This window comes from Papio anubis, chromosome 1 (assembly GCF_008728515.1).
Source record: "Papio anubis isolate 15944 chromosome 1, Panubis1.0, whole genome shotgun sequence".
Lineage (NCBI taxonomy): Eukaryota > Metazoa > Chordata > Mammalia > Primates > Cercopithecidae > Papio > Papio anubis.
Genome location: NC_044976.1, coordinates 123923325 through 123945153, shown reverse-complemented (window position 1 = coordinate 123945153; position 21829 = coordinate 123923325). Strand labels below are relative to the sequence as shown.

The 21829-nt window shown below is 47.5% G+C and overlaps 2 protein-coding genes across 2 annotated transcripts; one reads left to right on the top strand and one right to left on the bottom strand.

Annotated features, from left to right (window-relative positions):
• The first annotated feature begins 3091 nt into the window (after positions 1-3091).
• S100A12 (S100 calcium binding protein A12) lies at positions 3092-3985 on the top strand. The gene is given in 3 exon segments (XM_017947223.3): positions 3092-3151; positions 3153-3237; positions 3725-3985. Coding segments are annotated over 3 exon segments (276 nt in total). The 5' UTR covers positions 3092-3101; the 3' UTR covers positions 3866-3985.
• A 12371-nt stretch (positions 3986-16356) lies between these two features.
• Positions 16357-19620, bottom strand: S100A9 (S100 calcium binding protein A9). Its single transcript, XM_003892657.4, has 3 exons — positions 19485-19620; positions 18933-19097; positions 16357-16716 (listed from the first exon to the last, which is right to left on the bottom strand). Exons 2-3 carry the CDS (start codon positions 19080-19082, stop codon positions 16522-16524), a joined length of 345 nt encoding a protein of 114 aa, XP_003892706.2. The 5' UTR covers positions 19083-19097; positions 19485-19620; the 3' UTR covers positions 16357-16521.
• Positions 19621-21829: the final 2209 nt, after the last annotated feature.

The following is a 21829-nucleotide window of genomic DNA, read 5'->3' as shown; positions in this document are numbered from 1 at the left end:
GTATTTATTTAAGATGGTTAAATTTTCTTGTTAAATAGAACCCTTTATCACTACGTAATGCCCTTCTTTATCCTTTTCTACTGTTGTTGGCTTAAAGTCTATTGGATCTGATTCAAGAATAGCAACTTCTGCTCTTTTTTGTTTTCCGTTTGCATGATAAATCTTTCTCCATCCCTTTACTTTGAACCAACAAGTGTCATTACATGTGAGACAGGTGTCTTGAAGACAGCAGAAGGATGGGTCTTGTTAAATCGAATTTGCCACTGTTTGTGTTTTAAGTGCAGCGTTTAGGCCATTTACATTGGAGGTTAATATTTGTGTGTGAGGCTATGTTCCTGCTTGTTTGATTTCTTTTTTTCTTTTGAGTCTTGCTCTGTCGCCCAGGCTGGAGTGCAGTGGCGAGATCTTGCCTCACTGCAAACTCCGCCTCCCGGGTTCACGCCATTCTCCTGCCTCAGCCTCCTGAGTAGCTGGGACTACAGGCACCTGCCACCATGCCTGGCTAATTTTTTGAATTTTTAGTAGAGATGGGTTTCACCATATTAGCCAGGATGGCCTTGATCTCCTGATCTCGTGATCCGCCTTTAGCAACCTCTTGCCTGGATGATTGGGATCCTGGGCTAGTCCCTTCTCCAGGCATATGTGAAAAAAGAAATCTCAGGACCCCTAACTTACTAAGCCAGAGGGAAATATCAAGCTGGGAAATGGATCATGCAAACCTGCCCCCCGAGGTTTGTTTCTAAATAAGATAGCTACAAAGATAAAAAGCCATATACCATCCTCACAATTTGCCCACAAGGAAATTCCTTGTGAGCCTCAAGATCCTTACCCTAAAACAGTTCTATTGAATTTCACCCTGGCAGTGTAATTGATAGCTTATCTTCACAGGTGTGGGAAAAATGACAGAACATAAAGTCATCCCTCTGCTCACCCAAGACAAATCCATATCTGATTGCTTCCTCTGCCCTATTTTTGTGATCTTATGTAAAAATGCAGATTCACTGAGCCAGATGAAGGCATAAGTGACTATTTCTTCTACTCCCCTCCCACATGAAAATTGTGTATTCAGTGAAAGATCGATCAAAGACTCAAAAGGATGCAATCACTTGTCTCTTATCTACTGACACATATAAAAAGTATTTCTTCCTCTTCTCCCAATATCCACTGTTTCTCCTTCAAATATTGAAGCCCTCAAAATAATCTTTGGAGAAAGGCATAGATCTACCTCCTGGGCACGCATCCTTAACTTTGGCCAATTAAACCTAAAATAATTGAGACTCGCCTTGGTCACTTTCATTGATTTACACAGGCCTGATCATCCTGCTGTGGTGGTGTCCTCCTGGGCCTAGTGAAACAAATACTGTCAGCGGCTCAACAATGTTGCACAGAGATTGTGTCAGTCAAGGTGTCACACGGATCCGAGAGACAAACTTTTGCCTCCAGATCCAGGGAGGTCGGTGGGCACATGAAATGAACTAGTTTTGCTAAGGGGGATATCTGGGTTGTGGGGCAGATGGCAGCATAGGTTCTCGCAGGGCCTTGGCTGCTCAGCAATCTTATTGACCTCTAGGCATAAACCAAGGGCAGAGTGCTTTTGGATGTCCCTCAGCTTTGGTGTGACATGGGTAATGTACAGATGAGACTTAATCCATTTTGGGCAGGTTTCTGAGTCTTGAAGGACCACCTCTCCATGAATCCTGGGCATCTGTTGTCCCTTGCTGCCTCTCTGTGAATAATAAAGTTGCTTTACTAAAACTCACGTGAATGTTCTGTCTTACTGAACTCATGAACATGGTAAAGTAACCCAGGCATGGCGAACTTCCCTCACACACAGTGATTACCCTACTCCAGCTTTCTAGGTCTTTGTAACAGCCAAGTTGGAAAGTGTGTTGGGAACGCAAAGGGAAGGCATAGTAGTATTGCTCTCTCCTTTTTTGAAAACCTTGGAATCTTTTTTGAAAATTTATCCTCTGCTCCAGTGATGAGCTTTGCATCCCAGAATGACTTAGGAGGAGATCTCCCTTCCTGTCTCCTTAGCTGCATACAGATCTTTAAGTTGATATTCCATTTGCCAAAAGGAGCTGGTAACCTCATCTGTTAAAACAAGACACCCATGCTGTAAAGTTTGTTCTCCTGGTCTTTAATTAGGGAGAAGCAGAGTAGAGCTAAACCTGAAGGCTGGGCCCTGGTTCAGCGCTAAAAAACGTGCAGGGCACCCATGTGTGGGTGGGTGGGGTGGGGGTGATTTTGTTTCAGGCTGAGCAGGAGGGTAAAATTCGAGCTAGGTACAATCTGGGCTGCTCCTGTGGCAGCCAAAGCCACAGGTTTGAAGCTTCTGTTGAGCAACAGAGTACTTTACATAAATTGCCTCAAGATGAATCAGAGATTTCTTCACCCAAGGGGGAAGATGAAGCCTGCACTGATGATAAAACCTTCCTTGGCTCAGTGCCCTTCACCACTGATGGCTTTTTGCTGTAGCTCCACATTCCTGTGCATTGAGGGGTAAGTGCCTTTTCCTTGGATGGGTTCTTAGGTGGTCCACAGGGTAGTGACTGCAGTGAAATCACAAGATGTTGGAAGCCACAACCCTCCACTTGCCTGAGCACCTCTGGGGTGACATTGCATTTTAGACCCAAGTAGATCAGCTCCTGTGCTAGGTAGACTCAGTCCCATGACTTAAGAATGGCTAAACAGGGGTGAGCTATGGACCATTTGTAGGGGACATGTGGCCATAGTGCTATCACCTGAGGAAAGCAAACAGCCTGGCCAATCACAGAACCCTTCCCAAGGGCGCTTGAGTAAGCAATACTCTCCAAGTTATACTCTCCGGTGGATGAGGTGGTATGGAACATGGGCAACTGAGGCTGATTCTTTTAGACATTAGACAGTATTATATGTTTTCTCCTCCTCATCCTATCCATACATGAGAAGTTCACCATGGATCAAACAGAGCAGAGAGACCACAAATAGATATGGAGGATGTTATGTTTTCTTTAGGCCCTTGATTCAGAAAGAAAGGGGAGAGTGGATGTTGAGGGGTGGGGGAGAAACTGGCGCTAGATCTCTCTTGTTTCCTTGAAGGTTAACGTTAGGCTGGGAAGATGACAAAACTTGAAGAGTACCTGGAGGGAATTGTCAATATCTTCCACAATCTCAGTTTGGACGGGACATTTTGACACCCTCTCTAAGGGTGAGCTGAAGCAGCTGCTGCCAAAGGAGCTTGCAAACACCATCAAGGTAGGTTTTGCCCCTCTCACTGCAAACTTGCCCACACTCCTGCACTGAGGAGAGTGGCAAGGCCTGGCAGAGGATGGTGGGACAAGGACTGGGGTGGAGTTGGCCCCAGTTTGAGCTCCCAAAGGATGCTTTCCCCACTGCTGTGGGAGAGGGCCTTTGCTTCCCTCTCTCAATAACTCACTTAAGGCTCTACTCAGTTCCTCTCTCTGAGTCTGTTTCCTTATATGTAAAATGGAGAGAGGCAGGGCACGGGGGGGGTTGAATGAGTGAGCAGAAGAGTACCTTCCAGGTCAAGACTTGTTAATTCCCGGGTGGTTCATGACCATTGTGTCCTCTGTTTTGTTACATTGGATTCTCCAACACAGTGTTGGCTGACGAGTTAATGCGCCTGGGCCTCCCTAACTTGAGCTCTGAGGGATAAGAGGCCTAAGAAAGGGTCTTGTGTGGAGGTTCTGAACTCAAGGTCTCTGTTATCCTTTTTTCCTAGAATACCAGGGACAAAGCTGTCATTAACAAAATATTCCAAGGCCTGGATGCTAATCAAGATGAACAGGTCGACTTTCAGGAATTCATATCCCTGTCAGCCATTGCACTGAAGGCTGCCCATGACCATACCCACAAAGAGTAGGTAGCTCTCTGAAGGCCTTTTACCCAGCAATGTCGTCAATGAGGCTCTTTCTTTTCCCTCACCAAAACCCAGCCTTGCCTGTGGGGAGTGAGAGTTAATAAATACACTCATGAAAAGTTCTGAATAGTGTCTGTGCACTTTTTTCTTTCCATGCCTGTGGTTCCCAGACTTGATCACACCTTACCCCTGCTCTTCTGGCAGCCTAATCTAGATCCCTTAGAACTCCCGCTCCATTTGTTCATTTGATAACCAATTATTTATTGATTGAATTATTTGTTGAATGTCCACTATTCATTCATTCATTTATTCATTCACTCAACAAATGTTCACTGAGCATCAGAGACCAAAGATACAAAGTCCTTGTCTTCTTAGAGCTTGTATATTATTGGGGAGAGGATAGAAAATAAATGAATAGACAAGCAAATAAAGATACATTGTATGGCTGGCCCTCCTGGCGTGTGCCTGTAGTTCCAGTACTCAGGAGGCTGGAGTCAGAGGATTGCTTGAGTCCGAGAGTTTGAGGCTGTAGTGTGCTATGATTGCGCTTGTGAATAGCTATTGAATTCCAGCCTGGGCAACATAGCAAGATCTTGTCTTTAAACATATATACATATATATATACACATATATATATAAAAAATATAATATGACATGATATCATATGACATGATGTGATCATATGATACAATAGTAGTTAACGATAAGTTATATGAAAAAAACTAATGTAGAGAAGTAGAGTTGCGGAGGAAAGGGAAGGAAGGGGATGTTGGTTTAGATGGAGTGGTCAGGGTGTACATCTGAGCAGAAATCTGAAAGAAATGAAGAAGAGTGACTTGCATATGTCTAGGGGCCAAGAGTTCCTGGCAGTGAGTAGCCAAGGCCCTTGGTGGGCACATACCTGACCTGCTCAAAGAGTAGCACAGAAGCCAGTATACCTGGAGTACAGTGACTGAAATGGGGAGTGGTGGGGAATATGGGCCTTTAAGTATCAGGAAGCAGATAACAGCAGCTTGTAGATCATGGGGAGGACTTTGGACTTTATTCTAAACGTGCTAAGGAGACACTGAGGGATTTTGACCAGGGGAGCGAAATGATTCCATTTATGCTTTGAAGGATTACTTTGGCTGCTTCTGCGGAGAACAGATTGTAGGGCACAGACAAGCATGGAAGCTAAGCAGCTAAGAAGAGACTCCCCAGGGCAACCCTGTTCAAGAGAAATATAATATGTGTAACTTAAACTTTACTAGAAACTATATTTAAAAAGGTAAAAATAAAGGGGAAATTAATTTTAATAACATATTTTGTTAGCCTAATAGATCCAAAATATTATCTCTTTAGCTATATAAAACTATTGTTGAGATAGTTTACATTCTTTTCTTTCATTTTAAGACTTTGAAATCCAAAGATTCACATATGACCATGTTTTAAGTGCTCAGTAGTCATGTATAGATCATGGCAACCATATTGGATCCTGAAGCCCTAGATCGTTTCAGAGATGGAATGGGGCTGGACTAGGGTGGTGATAATGGTAGTGACAAGGGGTGGTCAGATTATCAATACATTTCAAAGGTGGAAATTGAAAAATCAAGGGTTACTCCAAAGGTTTTCCCCTAAGACACTGGGCTGGATGCTAGGGATACAGAGATGAAAGAACAAGTCCTTGCCTTAGATGTTCATCTTTGGTTGGGGAAGGCCTGAATCAGGAGGAATCCCCATGCCATGTCATCTATGTTTTGGCAGAAGTAAGTATAGGATGTCGTGGGAGAATAGAGACTGACCCAGCTTTGGGGGCAGGCTGGGGCCCATTAGGCTACCTGAAAGAGTGGACACATGGTCATAAAATTTGGGGCAGAACTTTGAAACAGGGGAGATGATATAGAATTTGCATGTCTGTGGGCATGGGATAGTAAGAAACACTCTCTTTGGTCTTCTTAAAGAAGGAAAGGGATGGAAAGGAGTTGGGAAGAACAAGGAGCAAGAGACCAGGGAGAAGAGTATTATGTCCTATCCAACATAGGGTCGGGGGAGACTTCCCTGACTAGACTCTCCACACTAGTCTAGGCCAGGTTCTTTGTTCAACACTCCAAAAGGACCAAGCTGCTCTCCTTTGGTGCTCTTGTCTTCTTTTGTGGTTCTGGATCCATGGCCATGATTATTTGTTTAATATTCATCTTCTCTGATGGACTAGGTTGTTAAAGAGCAGGTGGTGAATCACTATGAATCACTAGCACAAGCATAGTGCCTGGAAAGAGGTGGTTGTTTGTTATGGATTGAATATTTGTGTTCCTTCTGAGATTCATGTTGAAACTTAATCCCCAATGCTAGTATTAAGAGGTTGGGGTTTAGGGGGCGATTAGGTCATGAGGCTTCCACCCTCTTGAATGAGTTGGTGCATTATGAAAGGGCTTGAGGAGGCAAGTTTTCCCCTTTTAAACCTTCCACCACGTGAGGACACAGTGTTCCTCCCCTCTGGAGGAAGCAGCAACAAGGTGCCATTTTGGAAGCAGAGAGCAGCCCTCACCAGGCACCTGAACCTGCCAGTACCTTGATCTTGGACTTCTCAGCCTCCAGAACTGTGGGAAATAAATTTGTGTTGTTTGTAAATTATCCATTCTATGATATTTTGTTATAGTGGCATGAAGACACTAGGACAATGTTTGAGAAACATTTCTTAAATGAATAAATGTGTGGAAATCAGTAAGTCTGTAGGCTTAACTCTCTATAACTGGCCCCAGGGAAAATACAAAGAAGTATGGCCTCAGGGACAGGTGTTGTGCCCTGGTGAGGAGTGCAATTCGATCTGACCAGCAGGTCACTGGAAACCTCCCTGTCCTCCAAACCCTGACTCCTCCAACCAACCACTAAAATCAGGTCTGGCACTGATGGGGAGCATGAAATCAGAAGTCAGCCCCAGTCTCTGTTTAGTGGGACCATCAAGATACCCACAGAAGAGGCAGCAGGGGCATAGCCTTGGGGTCTGGTAGACCCTCCTGTGGCTGCTCCCTCCATAGAAGGATATTTTTAAAAATAGGAGAGACCAATGGGGTTGAGGAGGATATTTATTAATTATTTAGGTGCACTGGTCCAGTTGGATTAACATCCAAAGGACTGAGCCCTGAACTATGAAATCAGCGGAAGTCACTTGAAAGTCATTTCCACCTTCAAAATGTATTGATAATTGGACCACCCCTTGTCGTCACCATTATCACCACCCTAGTCCAGCCCCATTCCATCTCTGAAATGATCTAGGGCTTCAGGGTCCAATATGGTTGCCATGATCTATACATGACTACTGAGTGCTTGAAAAATGGTCATATGCGTGAGATGAGCTAGAACTGTAATACACTGGATTTCAATTAATTGAGACACGCATTATATCATTTCTTACTTTTCAAGGAAAAATGTGTTTTACAACTTGAGTTTATCTGTCTAGTGACCTTGCAGCTGCACAGCTAGAGAAACAGGGTCTTCACAATGCCTGGGAAAGGAGGAGAGATAAGGCTTACTAGCCACAGGAAAACAGACAGTTAATTTTTAAAGGACTCCGGCTCTTTCTCTTTCTCAGGGGGAAATGGGTTTTCTTACATACAACTGAGTTTCTGCTTACACATTCTTTAATTTCTTTGAATTCCTGTTCCACCTCTGGATCTTCTTCAGCAGCAGGGGCAGGCCAGGTGGCAAAATTAAAGAATTTTAGAAAGATTAGATACCCTGCTGGAGGTCGGACATGACAGATGTGAGGAAAAGTGGGAAGGGAGGCTTTTTACTGCAGGAGGGTGGATTTGGCTTTTGGCTTATTTACTGTAAAGCTATGTGGAGACAGTGTATGGGAAGCTGGGATTCAGGACAAGTGACAAATGATGATTCCTGGGCACACAGGCTTGGGGTGGAGGTTTGCTGACCACCCCCACCAGAGGAAACAACTGCATCTGTGAGATGCAGTTGCATGGAAAGTGTGCGAGAAAGTAGAAGCCTGTGGATGGGGCTGAGGGGAGAGGCTAAAGATGGGGGTGAAGTGGGATTGACAGAAGAGGAAGGAGTGTGTGACCCAGGGAAGGGAGTCCTGGAATGGTCCAAGCCTGGAAGGCTTCCATCACCAAATGTGAATGAGAATGTGAGAGCATTTGGGGAAAACCCTCCCTCACGGCACAACCTTGGCCAAATCACTTTGCTTCTCTGGGTCTTTGTTTTCTTTATTTTTGAAGAATTCAAAGGTATTTTAAACATTTGTTTTGAAAAGTTTTAGACTAGGTGAATACTCAGGTGCCACCCAGTGTTAGTACTCTGAGAGACTTCAGTTGGATAGAGAGGAACTTTGCACAGGGTCTAGAAGGAGAACATCACTTAGTGAGAGGGTAGGAAGGAGGATGTCCCTTGGTGCTAAAGAGTAGCAGTCAAGAGTGTGAGGTTAGAACTTACACTTCTGTGTTCAAATCCTAGCATTGCCATTTACTAATTGTGAGACCTTGAACAAGTTACTTAGAATCTTTAAACCTCAATTTCCCCATCAGTAGCATGGGGATAACCATAGCACCCCTCTCCCAGAGTTGGTGAGAGGATTAGGTCATCTCATAGCACATGGAAAGCACTTGGCACAATATCTGATGCAGAGTAAGCACTCAGCAAACATTAGCAATAACAGTAATATCATAATTTAGACAGGAGGTAATGATTGCAGCTGACCCACTCTCTGCCACAGCACAATAGGTATAGATTATTTTAAACCAAAGCAGTTTGAGGTTATATTTAGGGGTGGCTTGGTTAGTTAAAGTTGACCAGTGTAAGATAAGGAACCAAGGGAAGTTAAGCAATATCTTCCTCTAAAGGCCTTTGAACTAGACCAAGCTGTTCTGCAAACTACGCCACTCCCTTAATGCACTCATCTTGATTTGGGACCGCTTCTGATATATATAGTAGTATTAGAATCTCTTTAAAAACCCCAAAAAACCAACAACTAACCGATGAGAACAAAAGCCAAGCATATTTGCTGTTGTGAAAACACTCACCAACTATAATTTTGTTTCAAAATAGCCCACTGAACCACAAGTTGAACTTGAATCATGGCTAGAAAAATTTTAAGGGCTGCTAACCTTGGTCAAAATCCATCAGCCAGCGGCACCTAAGGACAATGACAAGGGCCCTTGACTTGGAATCAAATGAACTTGGTTAGACTCCCAGCTCAACTGCTTGGCTCTGTGAGTTTGGACGAGTGGCTTCCCTTCTCTGAGCCTCAGTTTTTTCAGGTATATAGTGTGCTGTTTGCACAAGTGATCTCCAGTACCTTCATGAATACACAGAGACTAGACCACGTGACTGTGGTTGGTGTCGTGGAACAAGCAAACGAACACAAGCACTGTTAGATCCACTGAGCCCAGGGATTGGCCTTGTTGTTTCTGGAGGCCTTGTCTCATTGTCACCCTCTGTCCACCCCCAGAGGCCCTATTCTCCAGCCACTCTAGAACAGTCTGTAATTTCTCCATGGCTTTCAAACTTCTTGGGTTTTGCTCCTGTTGTCCCCTTGTTCTCTTTGTCTAAAGGGTCTTTTCATCCCTTCGTTCACAAACATTTTTTTGTGTCTGCTCTGTTGCAGACACTAGGCTACCTGGGCCCTTCTCTGGCTCTAGAACACCTGCTTATATACCATGACCCGACTCAACCATCACATCCTCGAGGGAGCTCACCTGTTCGTATCTTCCTCATGTATTTCCATCAAGAGTAGACTTTAGGTCCCTTCCAATTTGGGGCTAACCTCCCTCTTCTGCTCTCTGGCTCCTGCTGGAATGATGAGTCTGACAAAGCTGTCTGGGCAAAGGCATTACTGAGTGATAAAGGACACCAATATCCTCCTGAGGGCAAAGTATTGCACATATAGCACCCAAAAGAGTGGCATTGGTGTCCTTTATCACTCAGTAATGCCTTGCCCAGACAGCTTTGTCAGACTTCCAGTACACCACAAGTCAAGCCATGCCAGCCTGTGCATCAGGCCCTTGGATCTCAGGAGAAGGATCTGGGCTCAACAAAGTGGCTATCAGAAGCCCCTGACGTGAGAATGGCTAGGTCTTGTCATTTTGACTTGGCCAACACAAGAAGCCTTTCAAGTTAAGATAAAGCAAACTAAAAATCTGGAGGGCAAGAGCCCCTACTTCCTATGTTTCTCTGATTTCTCTTATTGCCTAAGACAGGACTGGGCACACGGAAGTGCAATTCTTGACCTTTCGAAACTTAGCATGGGCATTAGTCCAAGCAAACTTTCCTTCTCCCTCGTTCCCTCTACCCGTGCCCCCTGGCTCCCCCCACCCACTCCCACCACCACCACAGCCAAGAGGACAGCAAAAAGTGCCTCTCTGTACTCTCAGGGCATCTTGTGCTTACCATCTGCCTTTGCTTATCTTTTGCCCAGAACATTGTATTGTAGAGAAAATATCTGTTTGGTAATTGTGTCCCCACTGGACTGAGGGCTCTGTAAAGGCAGGGAATCTAGCACAGTATTTGACATAAGACCAGGCTCAGCAGCCTCCTAACTGGTCCTCATGCTCCTACTCTGGGGTTCCCCAGGCTACCCTCTACATAATCACCAAATGATCTCCTCCAGATACATCATATCACATCACCTGCCTGATTAAACCCCTCCAAAGGCTCTCCAATGTATTTGGGGTGAAATATTTGTGGAGATGGCTTCTTGTCATCCAGGCCTCATTTCCAGCGTTGCTTCCTTGCCTGGTTGCCGGCCCATGGAGCAGTCCTGCTAGCAGGTCTCGTTTATTTTCTTTGTGGAACTCATCAACATCTGAAATGATCTGGGCTATCTATTTCTTGACTTGCCTCTGGTCTGACTCTCCCCTAGACGCAGTTTTGTTGACCCGGCAACTATAACAGGGCGCTGCATTTAGTTCTTACTCAGTGAATATTTGCAGACTGAACAACTGATGAATGTTGGCTTCTTTGCATGGAGCTGTTTCCTACCGGAGGGAATGAACACCTGGAGTAGAACGCGAGGGCGATGCTTGAGGCGGTGCTGGGAGAGTGGGAAGGCCTGGCAGCAAATGAGCCACACTACAGTGGGTTTTGGAGGCCTTGCCCCTGGCGTGGGCTCCTCTCCCTGGACCTCAGCAATATTTGAAGGCAGTTGTCATGGCTCCCTTGCTTACCTTTTCCAGACTCGATTCCCCAAGACCTTCAACAATTTTCCCCTGTGATTGTCTCCTTTCGTTATTAGGAGTAGACTCGAAAGTGGGACATCCTGTGTTTTGAGGGAGCAATTCCTGGTTAGATATGACCCCTAGTTACTTCACAAAGATTAGATATGACTCCTAGTTGCTTCTCTGAAAGCACCCAGCCACACAGAACTGCATTTTACCACAGAGAACAGGAGGGCAGAAGGCAGTAAGTGAGAAAAAGCTTGGGGAGAGGATGTAGAAAAGGTAGGGAGAGAAAGAGACAGGGTAAATCAAGAGGGAAAAGGTTAGGGGAGAGGCAGGGGAGAGGAGGGAGGATCAGACTCCAAGTCAAGGCGGGGGCTGCTGAAGGTGCTGGCTGCATGCTGGAACCCTGACGGCCCTGCCACCCCTGCTGGCGGCCACCCTCCTCTTCCTCTTCACCTCAGGTCTTGGCAACAAACCCCTTCCTCACTGTATAGTCTGCATGCGGCAATTTTGGGTATGTGGGCAAGTGTGGGAGAATTCATGGAGAAAAGGAAAGCCTGGATGTAGTTGCTTTGAGCTGGCACCAATAGCGGTGCTCTGTGTTTAGTTGGGACTCTGCATTCCGTGGGACACTCACGAAGGAGACCAGTCGGCTCTCCCTCAGGGGCTCCCTTTCCCTGTCTCCTGTGTCTGGGAGCAGATTTCTGAAGACAGGGGTGGTTTAATCATCCAGGGACTGATTGTGGTCTTGGGATAGAGAAACTGTTTCAGGTCAGAGCCCCAAGAGGCAACAGGACTTGAGAAACCAGATGTTTCAGTCCTGCTGTCACTTTGGTAATTGGAATGTCAAAATCCATGACACGGGGCTTTCTAAAATATATGTTTTAAGCAACTGCTGGAAGAGGGGGGCAGTGTGTTGGGGTTGGATTATGGAGCTTACTTCAGAGCAGGGCTGCATCAGGGTTGTGTAAGGTTGGCTCACTGGGCTGGTGAAAGCTGAGATCTTCCTTCCTGGAAAGGTCTTGGCAAATAGCATGAAATGCTTATTTATCATGTTGCAGTCACACCTCTCCTAATTGAGGTGAAGCTCGGGGTAGTTTGAGGCTCTAACTTTACTTTTTCTGAGAAGCACCGCTTCAACTCTCTTAAGTGCTCACCTGTGCTATTGCAACAGACTCCCCACAGGCCGTGTGCCTGGGGTTTCAGTCCCACCCCAAATCCATCCCATAAAACACAGATAGAGAAACTTCTATGAAATGCAAATGTGATTATATCACTGCCCTCCCTGAAGCCTTCGGGGCTCTGCCCCTGTTCTGTTGAATGGAGTGTGAGCTCCTTGGCCTGGTACCTACCCTGTTCTTCTCTGTCTCTCTTACCTCTCCCTGTCACACCCCCAGTGCTCCTCATTCACCCTCAAACCCCACTCCTGCCCATTTCCAGGCCTTTGCACACATGGCCTCCTGAAGCACCTTCATGTTTATCCCAGGATGCCTACAGGTACCAGCCTTGATGTCACACTGATACTCACCCCTCCATGGAGATGGCCCCAGTGAAGGGCATCATTCTCACCTCAAAGTCCCACTGAACTACATCCCACCGAAGTCTTTTAGCTGGACCTCCTTGGACTCTCATTTTCCACATCAGAATAATTTGAGGAGCTATCTTGTTTCCCTAAAGGCCTGAGGGCTCCTTGACAACATGGACAAGCTTTATTTATCATGAAGGCCGCTCAGAGCATTATACTGTGCCTGACACATAGTAAGTCTGCAGTTAATGTCTGTTGAGTGAATGAGGGGAAATACAAGAGAATGGACAAGTGAATTCATTTTTCCCCCAAGTTCTGGAGTCATCCCACCACCACCCAGGCCCCAGACCACATTCAGAGCACTACGAAGTGTCTGGAAAGAGTTTAACAGCTTAGACCAATACTAATCCTTCCTCATTCCTCCAGAAAGGCATCTAGCAGTTCAGGTTCCACAGCTAACACCAGACTGGAGGGCAACTCATTGTTGCAGGAATTGTTGGATAGTCATCTAAAGACAGGTTGTCTCTGGTTCTTTAGTCACCATAATGCTGGGAAAGTCCCCAAAGGTCATGTTTCCCCAAAGGACTCATTAATCACAGAGATAGTTACTGATTCTCACTTGGAGTGGGAATCTTAACCTTGACATGGACCTGGACATGCTTGCTGTCTCTGAGCAAAGAAGCCCACTCTGCTCTACTCAACAGAATGAGGTTTTTTTTTGTTTGTTTTTTTGTTTTTGTTTTTTTTTAAATGAAAGAGGCTAATGGGAAGGAAGAGGTTAAGTCACCTTGATGAGTTCTGTTCAACTGTGTTTAAAGAAAATTCAACAGGGTGCAAGTGGCTTGCTGTTAGACCATCCCTGGGGTCTGAAACAATTGCCTACATGCAGACTGAGTTACTAGCGACAAGGCAAATGGAAGAATGCTTGGTATCTGAGGAGGTCTCTGGGTCATCCTGCTGCTCAGCTGCTCTTCTCTCTGCCAGCCCCAGGTCTCCAGACAGCTGGAACTCCCCACTCCCCACTCCCCACCAGTTCCTGAGAGCCACCCCTACCTCACACCCACATTCAAGCAAAGCACCCATTTCTGCTCTAGAATCACCCTATCTTCACTTTGTGGATGAACAAGTGGATAATCTATGCTGGGATCTTGAATGTGGGGGAAAATCAGCCACAGTCCCTGCTTTCAGGGGCTCATAGTCTTGGCAAATGGATATTTTCAATTCAGTATTTGAAGTGCAATGGTGGAATTATCAGAGTTCTGTGGTCCTAGAGGAGGAAGTCCCTATCTTCTTGAGAAGGGTGGATGGTGAGGAAGCAGTAACACTGGCTCTGAGACTTGATGGATCCTAAGGGACTTACAAGAGACACCAGGATGGTGCACAGCATTTTTGGTGCAAAGGTGAAGAGGCTGGAGAAAGCCTGGATGTAATTTAGGGAGGGCGTTTTGAAGAAGCAGAGGAATAAACATGTGGATAGGAGGATGGATGATAAGGGGTTAGATTTGTTCTGTGCCCTCAAAGGGGAGGAAAAGTAGGACTAATGCTGGGTGGGCATGAGGAGATGGATTTTGGCTCAGTATAATGAGGAACATTCCAAGTGCCACTCCCAAAGGAGGAAACTCTCTTTTCCTGGAGGAATTCAGGCAGGGTTGGTTCAATCACTTGGCAGGGACATTGGCAAGAATCACTCTAGGGTGTGGGTGGGGCAGATTGGATTAAGTCCATAGTTTTCACACTTTTTTCAAGACAAATCTCTTTCTTCAAATCAAATTGGTCTGATTGAACAGACGGGTAGAGGGGCCCTCAGATTCCCTCAACTTTCTGCTCCTTACCTTCAGGTTTGAGATTCTGTAATGCTAATGCAGAAGCCTTCCATTTGCAGGTTTTGATCTCCTCTTGCCTTTTCCCCCCCACATCATCCCTTGAGAAGAGAGCATAGAATATGTGAGAAATTTTAGACCATTATACAGGTAATATTTGTTGAGAACCTTCTATGTAGCAGCCACTACTCTAGGTGCTGGGAATAAATCAGAAAAAAGACGGACTTTGCTCTCTTGGAGTTATTAGTCTGGAGGGGTAGGCAGAGTCATAAACATATTTAGGCACATTGTAATAAGTAATGGTGAGCATAGGGCCTAGGGGGAGCACTTACCACCCTACTGGAAGCATCTGGTCTAAGGCCCTCCAATCCCCAGGATGCTTCTCTCTCCCCATTACCAAGCTGTGTTCAGAAGGGGGTGAAGACAGTGACTCCTCCCTGGATGTGAGCATGGGAGCAGAAGGGCTGTCAGAAGATGAGTGTCTCCAGATGTCAGGTCTCCAAGTCAGGCACAGAAGGGACTGGTGAGGGCTTCTAGACTCTACTGCCCGAGCTCTCAGCCTGAGACAGTTCTTGGAAACATCCTCATACCCCTGAATGGGAGCCCTTATAACCCTGCACCCAGAGCAGAGCCCCCAGGCCCTTAGAGCAGAAGTCTGCAACAGGCAGGTTGGGGGCACAACCATAGCCAGGCTGTGAGGGGAGGGCTGAAATCCAACCATGGCAGCTCTGTATCTTCCTGCTCTGCACTGGGGAAGGGGCTGGGGAGGTGCAGCCAGTGGGGCAGATGTGATTCAAGCTATTTTTCATACTGCACTATTTTGAGCAACTCTGTTGCTTGTGTGACTTTGGACTAGTCTCTTCTCCATGTTATGCCTTGGTTTCTTCACTTATGAAAAGGGAGAGTAGATGACTGCTAGTCTTTTCCCAGCTCCCCCAGATCCTAATTCTGTGAGTCTTCTTTCTGCTGAAAGGACAGGGGTCAGAAGACCTTGATCTGAACTCTGGTTTTTGGAAGGCCCACCCCCACTGGTTATAACCTAGGAAAGGGACTTTATAGCCAAAGGGCAGGAAGATGGCAGAGGAGTCCCTGAAGTTAAGGTCTAGGGCAACTTGAAGTGGGAGCAGCAGCAGTAGCCCTGAGGCAGCTGGGGCCAGGCCTGGTAATAGGCTTTGCGGAGAGAAGCAGATACTTGTGCTGGCCCCAGCTCTCAGCTGCCCACCAGAAAGGACAGCTGGCCCTCAAAGCTTAAAATCAGAATCTTTAGACCCCCAGGCTCTCTGGACCCAGAGCACAGACTCCTTATGGTAGTCACTGAGTCTTTTAGCTGCAGAGCCAGGACTGGCGCTCATTTCTTCACTCTGCCATTCTGTTGAGACCAGGGTGGGCATAGAGCTAAGCTCCCAGACTCCCACTTGTGTGAGCACCCCCGTCGCTTAGGATGGCAGGTCTGTTAAGAAAGACCCAATTGCTCTCTTGGATCCAGAAAAATTATGAGAGTAAACACACCAGATCTGTCCTTGTTTCCAGTGCCTTAGTGCCAGTATTCCTTCCCAGACATGGCACTATCTGGGTCCATTTCTGGAAGACTTTCAGAGGAATAGAATTATATTAGGAGAGAGAGGGCTGCGTAGACAGTGATGGGTGAAGATAGGGTTGGAGCTGGTTGGGAAAGTAGCTGACATATCAAGGGGTAGGGATATGCCCTTTTGCTTTCTACAGTGTACAGTGACAAGGGCCACTTGTCAGGTTGGACAGGCTGGACGGGGTGTCTAAGATGGGGCAGGGTGCCTGGGATCTGAGCAGTGGGGCCTGAAGTCATAGGTGAGGACATGGCCAGGGAGGTGAGCCCAAGGGGCTCAGCACAGACCCATGTTTTGCTGCTTCTCATTTTGTTAATACTGAATGAGGGGGGCTGAGTCACAGATAAGGACAGGGCTCTCTAATGCCCAGAGCCCTGGGAAGGAAGGGTTGGAGAAGAGGTGGAAGAAGCACACAGAGCACTGATTTGGAGGAAGACTTTATTTGGCCCCAGCTCCTACCACCACAGCCAGGACAGTTTGGCACAAGAGGTCCCGGGGCCCTGGTTGGGTAGAGGCAGGGTGGCCTGGCCTCCTGATTAGTGGCTGTGGCGTGGCCATGGCCACTGCAATCTTGGACACTGTGGTCTTAGCGAGCGTCCTCCCCGAGACCTGGCTTATGGTGGTGGCCAGGGCCCTCGTCATCCTCGTGCATCTTCTCGTGGGAGGCCCAGGTTAGCCTCGCCATCAGCATGATGAACTCCTCGAAGCTCAGCTGCTTGTCTGCATTTGTGTCCAGGTCCTCCATGATGTGGTCTATGATCTTATCATTCTTTTTCTCCTTCTGCAGGTGGGGAGAGAAGGCTGTGAGAGCTGGGTGTGGCCAGAAGTGGGGACTGGGAGCACAGTAAATGACCAACTGGCAAATGTGCAGGGATGCCTCACCCTGGAGCTTGATTTAAAAATTAAAAATGACCATGGGTTGAATGCCCACAATGGAGCAGACAATGAGCACGCACCAAACGCTCTCCAGTTTATTCCCTCCATGACCCTGTCACTTGGGTGCTGATTCTCTATTTATAGAAGAGGAAGCTGAGTTCCAGGGTCTTGCCCTGGTCATGGCATGAGTAAGCCTGGAAATGTCACCTCATTTGGTCCTCATAACAATTTTAACAGCTAGGAATGGTATCTTCCTGGAGGAAACCAGTCCTAGAGAGGGTCATTGGTTTTCACAGCTTGACTACTCAGGGCATGCAAATTCAGATCTGACTTAGAGGCCAGTTCTACTCCGCTACCCCTCTGCACTTCACTTCCTCTCATGCCCTCCTTTCCCTTCCCTCTGGAGGTTACCAATTAGTGAAACTTATTTCAACCAACTCAATGGGGAAACACCTAGAAAAACTAGGTGCGCGCAGGTGAGATGGAGGGGCAGAGAGCAGAGTATGTGCTCCGTTGACCTTCAAGAGTGTGATAAAGTATAAAAGGGGAGATTACAGGCATAAGCTGGGCAGGGTGGCTCATGCCTATAATCCTAGCACTTTGAGAGGCCAAGGCAGGCAGATCACCTAAGGTTGAGAGTTCGAGACCAGCCTGACCAACATGGAGAAACCTCGTCTCTACTAAAAATACAAAATTAGCCTGGTGTAGTGGTGCATGCCTGTAATCCCAGCTATTCAGGAGGCTGAAGCAGGAGAATTGCTCAAACCCGGGAGGTGGAGGTTGCAGTGAGCTGAGATTGTGCCATTGCACTCCAGCCTGGGCAACAAGAGTGAAACTCCATCTCAAAAACAAAACAAAACAAAACAAAACAAAAAAACAGGGGAGACATTAGGGGAGGTGGAAGACCCAGGTGGTATCCAAGAGAGCATTGGCTGGTTCCAGCTCTGCCACCCTCTGGCTGAGTCACTTCGCTAAGTCCCCTCCCAGAACCTGTGGGGCACCCAGCCAATGCGAGCTCTCTCCTGCGCAGCCCATCCATGAGGCTCTGCTTCTTTCCCCACAGCATCACTTTGCTTCTGGCAGGAGATGTCAGGTGGGCGGGGAGAGCAGGCATAGGGGATCACATGGAGGAGAGCTTCACCATGCAGCCTCTCTGCTGGGCCCTCTCTTGCCTACCCCACCCAGCATCTTGCCTGCCTGAGGCCCCCACCTATGGGGAGATGTCAGGGCCCCTAACTCTGAAGGCTGCAATTCTCCACCTTACCAAGGTGGAGAGAGGGGCACTGGGAGGGCTAGGGACCCACCCCAGGATGTCTGGCTCCGGGAGTGGAACTGAGACCGAGACTCATGTGTTCCACCCTTCTTAATGCAGGCCTCTGTTTCCCGACTTTCCCCAGATTTGAAAAGAAAACATAAAGGCTGTTGGAAGTGCTCAACCTTTTTCTTAGAACTGCTTAATCATTTTTGGAGCAGGGGAAAAACCTCCCACTTCCCTAAGTGCTATGCAGGTGCTCTCCATGTGCTATTTATGCATTCATTTTCCACCGCAGACCCTTAGGATTAGAAAAACCCTCCAAGTCTTCCACCCCAAGTTCCCACCTGAGGCTTAGGGTCTCCTCAGCTTTGTGCCAAGGGTGGTCCTCAGGGGCTTCCCTCCCCAGCATTTGGGGCTCAGCTCAAATGTTACCTCCTCAAAGAGGACCTTCTCATGTACCCTAACTGGTCACCTCCACTCCACCTAGCCCACGCTGCCCACAGCACTCTGTCTCATTTTCCTCCATACACTTACTGGCATTTGGCTTTATCTGTGCTCTTTATTGGCCAACAATTTTATTGTGTGTCCCCCTCCACTGGAATGGTGGGCTCCCCATTTACCACTATGTTCCTCTGCCGAGAACAGGGCCCGACAAATAGCATGGGTTCAATTGAGCAATCTCTTGACCCTGTCATCCTGTGTAACTGTGAGCATCTACCCTGTATAACAGGACACCCGCTGCGTCTGGGGGCTCGGCTCGAGGAGCTCAAATCTTCCCCTTGATTGCTGTAGGCCACACTCCCATCCTCCTTTGTCAACCCAAACTACTGTGAGGCTGGGTCAGACCTGCCGGAGTCCAGTCCTACCTTGAGAAAGTTTTGCAGATCTTTTTCCACCAGCTGTTTGAATTCCCTCCGGTTCAGGGTGTCTGGGTGCCCCAGCTTCACAGAGTACTGGTGGAAGGTGTTGATGATGGTCTCTATGTTGCGTTCCAGCTGCGACATTTTGCAGGACATCTCCTTGCGCTCTATCTGTGTAATGGAAAAACAAGAGTTGGGGCACCTAGAAGAAAAGGCTGTCAAGCTTCTTTGACACTTCCTACTAAGCACTCACAGAAATAGTGGGGGAAGCGCAAAATAAAAAGAAAGCACAGGCTGCAAGTTAACTGGGAGATGGTCTGTCACACACATGTACAAAATGATTTTTTAGAATATCTAGGGAGTGTCAAAAAGGAAAGCATTTGAGGTCAGGAGGCCCCAGGGGAACACGACCTAAGAAAATGTGAAAGAAGTTTTAAACTGGGCAGGACCAACCAAGGAGGGCTTCCAGGAGGAGGATTTGGAAGGAAGTTGGGTCAGGGAAGGAAAGAAGGAATTGGCAGGCAGGCTTCTGCCTGGGGAAGCTGGCAGCTCACTTACCAAAGCCGAGGAGCCACACAGAGCGTTTGCCAGAGCTGTGCAGGCTCGGCATTTATAGGCAGCTCCTGGCTGGGGCACTTGGCCCTTTGGCCCTGTCTCCGGAAGATTGCCTCACAGGTGAGCAGTGTGGTAATGCTGCCAGGAAGGGGGCTGGGGCGGAGCAGGAAATGTTCACAGAGCGCCTTTTGCTTTTTTGTGAAATTCCCAGCCCTGGCCTGAAACTGGTTTGGGAGGAAACTGGTTGTTTAGTTCATTTCCCTTCTATTCTAAGCCCCTCCTCTCCCCGAGTGAGCCTGCTGCTCCTCTGGCACCACTCAGCCCCCCGTCCCCTTTGAGGTTGAAGTAGGCTGAGGACCTTTGGGGGCCTGACCCCCTCGGTCACCCCCTGTGGACAGTCTGCCCCTTCCTTTTAGTCCAACAAGGATGGACTGAGCCCTCCCCCATGCTTGTCTGGCTCTGTGATACTTAGGATGGCGAAGGGTTGGTGTGGGATTCTTAGATTCATAGGGTGGGAGTTGGGGTTAGACAGGTTCTTGGAGGTGAGCAACTCTCTTGCATTGTAGATGAAGAAACTGACACCCAGAGATGGACCTGAGCAAGGTCACATAGCTGGTTGCTGACTTGGCAGGAAGTGGACCCAGCTACTCTGGTTCCCGGTTAAGGGTGATTCCGATGATACCTCCCTCTTGGAGTCTGAGTGAGAGAGCTGCAGGGCGAATATGTTTCTAGCGTCTCTCAGCATCATTTTTCTAAATCCTGCTCCCAGCAAGGGTTCCAGGAACTTATAACTTGGGAGACAACTGTTTTTACGGAGCCTCCTGGTGGGCAAGACAGGTCCTTCCCCTGCTACAAACCTCCAGTAGCTCCCCATTGCCTATGGAGAAAGCTTGACTTATTAGCCCTGCACACAAAGCCCTCTCGGAATGGCCCTGCCTGTCTGGCCAGATTTGCTTTCACTACTTCCCTGCCCACTGTGGGAACACAGGGCCCACCTCCCACTTTGCCACTTCAGGAGCGCCCTTCCCCTACTCCACAGTGATATCCTGCCCACCCTCACGGCTCAGTTCTAATGCACTCTCTTCCAAGGAGACTGCTCTGTGCTTCCCATTTGGAAACAGTTTCTGTCCTCCTGACAATGATTTTCATACCACTTCTGGCTCTCAACACTTGCCTTCCTGGAGTAAAATTATTTACATATTTTGCTTCTGTCCGACAATTGACTGTAGATCCTCAAAGGTAGGTTCTCATTCAGGTTCATGTTCTCCTACGCACACACAGCCCAGGGCTTGGCACGAGGGACAACCTCGGATTTGCTGATTGATCCTTGCTGATGTCCTTGCTGGCACCCTGTCCCTCACCCCTGGAAGCCAGTGTGGAGGATCCACCCTGGGACTCCCTCTTGCTTGCTGCCCGCTCTCTCTATCAGGAAAGATGGTTCTCTTCTACCTGTGCTGGTCCTTTTGTTCTGTCTCCATGAAGCCTTCCTTTATTGCTCCAGCCCCTCCTGACTGCTCTGTCCTCTGAAATCCTGAGGCAATCTCTGTGTGTGCTAAGCATTGGCCCTGAGCATGGCCTGCCTTGCACTGCTGAGATGCACATGGAGTAGTGGTTAAGACTTCAGGCTGTCTGTGTGACCTTAGGCAATTTACTTAACTTCTCTGTGCCTTACTTTTCTTATCAATAAAATAGGATAATAACAGGACTTATCTTGAGGATTGCGACAATACATGGAAAGTTGGGAAGAGCTCAGTAAATAAAAGGTATTGTTACTAATAATCTTTTCCTTCATTTATGCAACAAATATTTGTTGAGCACCTACTGAGTGCCATACACGAATGCTAGACGCCAGGAGAACTTGATGAGTGAGTCGCGACACACGGGAGACATGGTCTTATATCCTGTCTTCCAATCACATTTTAAACTCTTGGTAGCTAAGGACAGGGCTTGGCACAGTGCTAAGCACACAGCAAGCATTTAATAAATAAATGAATGAGTGCTCGAATATATGAGTCGTCTATGAATGAATGAATGGTGCAGAACAGCTCAGGAATGCATGAGGTAGAGTTCCTATCCAAGTCCACTTTCCATTGTTTAAGCTAACGGAGGAAGCCCAGCCAGCAGCCAGCAGCCCACCCTGTGTGCCCATGCAGCCTGTTCTGTAGTCCCTGCACGTGCCCCAGGCGCCCTTCCTGTGTGCTCCCATGGCGCCCTCTGCTGCCTCTGTCAAAGCACTTCTCACCCTGGACCAAGGATCTCCAACTCAGCCTTGCAGGAACCAGACCCAAGGTGAAGCTGGCGGGGCAAGAGAACATCAACATCAGCAGTAGGGTAACTTGTGGCCACTA

Coding starts and splice junctions, on each gene's coding strand:
- S100A9 (XM_003892657.4), bottom strand. CDS start 19,082: ATGTCCTGCAAAATGTCGCAGCTGGAACGCAACATAGAGACCATCATC. Junction 16,717..18,932: donor ATCTGCAAAACTTTCTCAAG/GTAGGACTGGAC, acceptor CCCCACCTGCAG/AAGGAGAAAAAGAATGATAA.